Genomic DNA, 6,000 nt, shown 5'->3' on the forward strand with positions numbered 1-6,000 from the left:
TATGCTAAGTTTTGATGAGTAATAAACTTATTATTTTTACTTGGAAATAAGAATCTGTGCATAATAAATATTTTGCTGGGTGCAAATACTTTAATTTTACATTAACTCCAATTCTGCCCTTGTGCGTAGTTGATGAATGTTTAAATTGAAAGGCAAAATATTGATTATAATTATGTAAAATGTAAAAAAAAAAAGGTAAAGGTATCCCTGTAACATGCCATGAAGGCACTTGGGGGACATGGAGGTAGAGCCCCATGCTTTCCATGACTTCGGCACTAGAATGAGGTGGTGTGGTCGGCACCACGCTCTGACCGCCTTTTACCCCCGGGAAAGACCCGGTACTCAATTTTATAGGAGGCTAAGTGAACCTTGGGGCCATTCTGAAAGTTTGGCAAAGAGAAAAAATCCTGTCACCACCTGGGATCGAACCCCGGACCTTCCAGTCTGTAGCCAGCTGCTCTACCAACTGAGCTAACCGGCCACATGTAAAATGTATATTAAGAAAATTTTAATTTTAATATTTCAAACGGAAATTTAATCATTATATAGATACCTTCTTCAAACTTTCGTTCATGTTACATTAGTTTTTCCATGGTTGGGAATTTTACGTTACTACTAATATTTGATCCATACCCACTTCACAGTAATAGTGGCGACTAAATTCATTCATTCATTCATTCATTCTACATGGGGTATGTCATATTTAACCGCCTCTTTAATAGGATGCAATTACTACATGCCTTTCTAATAGTTCGAGTTCATTCCCTCGACTTTACCTGTTAACTTGGGTAGGATTTATTATAGAGTAATACTAACAGCCGAATCAGCTGACCCCATCATTTTTTGAAATCCCTTTTTCAAACTTACGATGTACTATCTTTGATATTATTATACTAAATTGGATTCGAGAATTTCTGTTTTATCCAGGTGAGCTGGAATGCATTTATAAGTCTAGAAGGGCTGTGGCACCTTTTCCCGTACCTAAGTTATGTCATCACAATTAGGGTTGTTGAATATTGTTAGCCAGAAGTGATGGTGCTTCTCGTTGCTTACAAATTTCAATTTGAAATTTAATACAAATTTGAATAAACGTAAGGTTTGTTTCATTATTGGACTTTTTTTAGCTCTCCTGTTCTCTCATTAACATTAACCCCATAATGTGCGAGGAACCATTGTAAAAGTATTATTTTTCATAGTATCTACACTCTGCTGATGTTTTTCAAATTGTCAAATATTTTATTCACTGAGTTCTGAAAGAGAGTATTGATTCTATTTCACTTTTACTCTTGGTAAGAATGACAATTTGATTCTATGAAATAATTGTCTCACTGCAATTCGCATGGCTATCATTTCTTCATTCAAGTGTGCAGTGTTAAGTCCAGAAGCACTTCCACTTTTCTTCTTGCATCATCCATAAACTGTGGGGCTCGTTCAAGAATATCTTATTTGTAACTGTGCAAGCAGCACATAGTAACTACAAAGCACATACTGCTTGAATGTGAGGTCTTAGAGAGGAGGAGACTCAAACTCTTTTAAACTCTGTCACGGAGTAGTATGAGTAATCCTAATATCCCTTAAGCAGTCACGCAGGGTGGTGTCAACACCCCACTCACATATACGAAGCTGTTAACTACATATTGAGTATGCCTGTACTTCTGAAACTTTCAGTACCTTTCTTAGAATTGGTAAGGCAACAATAACCGTAAACATGTTTGAAATCGGAATTCGCAAACTCGAGATAACACTATTATAAATAGTGACAGTGACTAAACTGACAATACTTGTGTAACAGATAATAACAATGGATGTTAAGTAGTGACTGTGTGCACAGAAAAATCAAGAAAGTGGTCTGAAAAGGAAGATAGAAAGTAAATTATGAGTAGGAGTGAATAGACGTTCGAATATTAGATGTGAACCAATATTGAAATATTAGCATTACTCTTCATTAATTATAATATTGTGATAGGTATTAAAGTATTTCATATAGTTGTATAAATAAAAAAGAGCGATATTTTAATTGTTCACTAAAAAAAAACAGCTCATAAGAACCCATTATATTTGAGGTGTCAGCAACACCCTGCACGACTCTTAATGTTACAAAGTTAGACGCGACTGCTTGAAGGATAAAGGAATAAATGTTATGAAACTTACCAAGAATACAGAGCTAGATTTAATATGATGGATTAAGGGGTAGCACAAAAAGCCCAAGAAGCTGTTGTATGAGAGTTAAAAAAAATACTTTTTACTACCTTCTACTACTATTGAATTGGAGTAAGCTTGTTTTGGTCTCTGTATTTTACAATTACTTTTCTGTCCTATTTTGTGACATCCTGTATATCTTGGATTTCCGATTATCGCTATATTAGGATCTTTATTAATCCCAGTCTGATGTCTTAGTTCTTTTTAAATTGTTAGGTACCAATCTCACAAAGTCCACCATTGATCTTCGTGCTGTCGACACAGAATTAAATCCTAACTATATCATACTTCACGTTTATTGGCCTGTTAATTTTAGTACATACTCGTATATTTCATGATAATTTGGTTGTGCAAAAGTTAAATGTTTTTGTAAGATATTAATACAAATGAAATCAAAGGGAATATTTTGCAGACTGTTAGAATGCAAAAAGACATGCTTATAAATTAGATTTATTTTCTTTATTTTAAGGGCTCGTCTGGAGTTTTCAACATTGACTCTGTAGTCGACATCAGTTTAGAATCTTCAGCTTCAGAACTTCCTGAATCAAACAGCGATGGACACGACCTCCGTGATTCAGGCTACTCAGAATTCTCCCAGACACCAAGCAGTAGCATTAGCAACAATTTCAACAACTTGTCGTATGAAGACTTTGATCTGCCCACCCACCGACGAATGGGGAGTGGTGAACATGCCAACATAATGAACATCTCCCCTCCTACCATATCTCCCCGAACCCAGTCCTTCCCACCACCTCCCCCAATACCACCCAAAGCTGTATTCAACGCTCCTTCTACTCTTCCTTCAACACTGGCAACGCCTACCTCTCCTCCAGAATCCAACATCAAGACTCCAAATGGAACTCTTGAACGGATACAACGTTCATCGTCCATTACAGCAGAAAATAGTTCTGGAGGCTCACCACAAGGTGGCAGTCCAGGTAGCGTTGTGGAAAACTACTCTGTTCCAAGACTCCAGACGCAGGGTTCCACTGGTGGGGACAGCCCTTCGTGAATGTAAGATTTGAGTCAGTTTTTCAGTCTTGTAATATGTGCATCAGGATTACAATTTCCTGCCACAGTTTTACTACCTCTGATGACAGCCTGGTAGTTTTAGACCAGGAAAAATCACGAAACGATTGTTAGATAACACTGCCTTATGAATGACTCCTCTGCTTTGTAGTACTGTACCTACCCTTAATTGGCATTGTACCGGTATGCAGTAATCGAATTGAGCCAGCATGCTATATCAGCAGTTACATTCAGTATCATAAAATAGGTCAATAGTATAAGTAACCAAAATGTAGTATACGAGATCTGAGTCTTCAACAGTGAATGGGTTGAGAAGGAGATTAAGTTTATCACTATCAGTTCTATGATGACTCTGGCACTGCCCTGGCCAGTACATACTTTAACACAGTCCCAGTAGATTTTCTTTCCTAGATCACGCTTCTTTTTCAGGTACGAGTATCCCTTTAACATTAATTTCATGCATCTACTCTCAAAACAAGTTATCACTGTTCTTGCCTATTTTTGGGCGTTGGGGGTTAATGATTTGTTGTGTTGATGTTGTGGAGGTTTGATGATTTGTTATTTTGATATCACTGGTTGTCATATCGTAGCAATAAGCGATAGTAAATTACATTATTCAGCTTCATTATTATTACGGGATTTTCTTTTTGGGAAATTGATATTTTGGTATTTTGGATTTTTGCTTTTGGGATTCTTGTGTTTCGGTATTTTGGCTTTTCGGGATATTGGTTTTTGTGATTTTAAATTCGGGATTTTGATCTGCAAGAACCTTATCTCATAATTTATGACCTAAACTCATAATCCAAATTCATAGAAATGGAATAATATAACTGAAAACAAATAATCTCTGATATCACTTGAGCAGATGCACAGGCTACAAACTGGCATCATCTTTTCACTGAAGGCATTTTATTTTAAACTTATATTATTCTGTTTCTGCTATTCTTTTATGTGTTGAATTTCTTTTTCAGTTTAAAGCAAAGTAGTTTCAAGAGCCCAATATTTCTCCTTACAAAGCTACTTCGTTCCTGATTATTTTTCTTCATTTCTCCTTCTAATCCACTGCCTTTCGTTTTGTACACTAATGCTTGTGAATGGTACACACAGCAGTGAACAGTCATTGTTTCATTTTCTATTAAAATGAAGTGTGCAGAAGTGTAATATTAATTGAATATCATGATAAACCATTTAAAAGTAACAAATGGTAGACTCCAGAACCAGGACAATTTTAGTCCCAACATTTGATGGGGAGGATAATGAAACTCATAGCTGATATCCAGTGAAAGCTTAGAAGATCAATAAAATAAATTACGGTAATGAAACGCATCAGTGGCTATATTTGGCCTTAGAAATCAAACCTTGGACCCCGTGAATACAAAACTAACTTGTTAACTCTTTGCTGACCCATTCATTGGTATGAATATTCAACAAAGGTAATTGAACTAAATAATCTCATATCTGTAACATTACTATTTGAATTGATGGTAGGAATTAATGATTGGATGAAGAATAATCTGCTTTTAATTGTTGACTACAATTTAAGTGTTTAAAGTACTTTGATCAAGTTCAAGGAGCTTTATTTTTAGATTATTGCTCCTTAACCTTACCTTTCAATTTACAGAATTTAAACTAATGCAATGCAATGCAGCGTTTTCGAAAAAAAAAATATATATTCTGTGCGTACTGACATTATAATTTATTTTCAATTCGATTTCTGATTATGTGATTACATACATGCTTGCGGAATTTTGACCTGGACATCCCATTTTTCTTTCTTTTCTTTTAAGCGTTTATGAAGAAGATACCTGGTATTAATTGCTGTGTACCGATACTCATTATTTTGTACTATTTCTCAGAAATATTGCAACAAATATGCTTTTATTACTAATTTTTCTGAATATATCTCCTGTGATTGTCGACTTGTTCTTTTATGGATATTTATGGCTTTAGAAAGATTTAGTGAAATATTAACATACATTATTTCCATTAAGATTTATTTAGAAAAATGTAAGTAATTTTTACAAATCAGTGAAATTCCATAGATTTTTTTAACGTTTTGTGTAGGTTATACTTGCATAACAGTATATCCTATATTCAAGAGTTCAGCATCCTTAATACACAAGGAATATTGGAAATTTTATATTACGGTGTATATTCTAAAGTTTTCATGTGTAAAATTTAAACACAGTTTTTATATAAAGAAAATTATTTTATTATGGTACCGTAGTTGTATTTATCACTCAAAAGTACATATCCATTTTATACAATTTTATACTAACTGGTCCTTTAGGAATAAAGTGCATTTTAAACTGGGCCAAGTAACCAAACTCAGTTTTAGCATTGTTTGAGGTTTAAAGATTTTAATTTAGGTCATAAAATCTTTCAATAATTTCATGGTTTTTCTTATTTTGATTTTTGTGGTACTTGTTGCAGAACATTTTTGTTTGTGAAGTTATCTGTGGCATCTGATTATTTGGGACTAAATGAAAATCATTTATTTTTTAGATTACTGTACCATAACAAAGACATAGTTCAATACTATAAAGACCAACGTATGAAAATGTTCATTTGTTAGTAAATTTCACTCTACTGAAAGGTCCAATGCAGAAAAAGGCTTCAGTACATAAAGTTCAAACTGGTTTTGTCCGTCTTTGAACAAGATCACACATTAAAAGATTCAATGTATAATTAAGTATGGATCCGTAGTATAAATGGCCAATGTAGGATTAAATATGGTCCACTGACCATGTAGAAAAGGTAAAATAATCTAAG

At 34.3% G+C, this 6,000-nt stretch overlaps 1 protein-coding gene across 1 annotated transcript in view; it reads left to right on the forward strand.

Annotated features, from left to right (window-relative positions):
• spg (dedicator of cytokinesis spg) overlaps positions 1 to 3,347 on the forward strand; it is a 657,455-nt gene extending 654,108 nt beyond the window's left edge. Inside the window, exon 38 of the mRNA XM_069848787.1 lies at positions 2,669 to 3,347. Within this exon, the coding sequence (XP_069704888.1) occupies positions 2,669 to 3,211 (543 nt within the window). The 3' untranslated portion in view covers positions 3,212 to 3,347. The remainder of the gene's footprint in view (positions 1 to 2,668) is intronic.
• Positions 3,348 to 6,000: the final 2,653 nt, after the last annotated feature.

The sequence above is a fragment of the Periplaneta americana genome, chromosome 15 (assembly GCF_040183065.1).
Source record: "Periplaneta americana isolate PAMFEO1 chromosome 15, P.americana_PAMFEO1_priV1, whole genome shotgun sequence".
NCBI lineage: Eukaryota > Metazoa > Arthropoda > Insecta > Blattodea > Blattidae > Periplaneta > Periplaneta americana.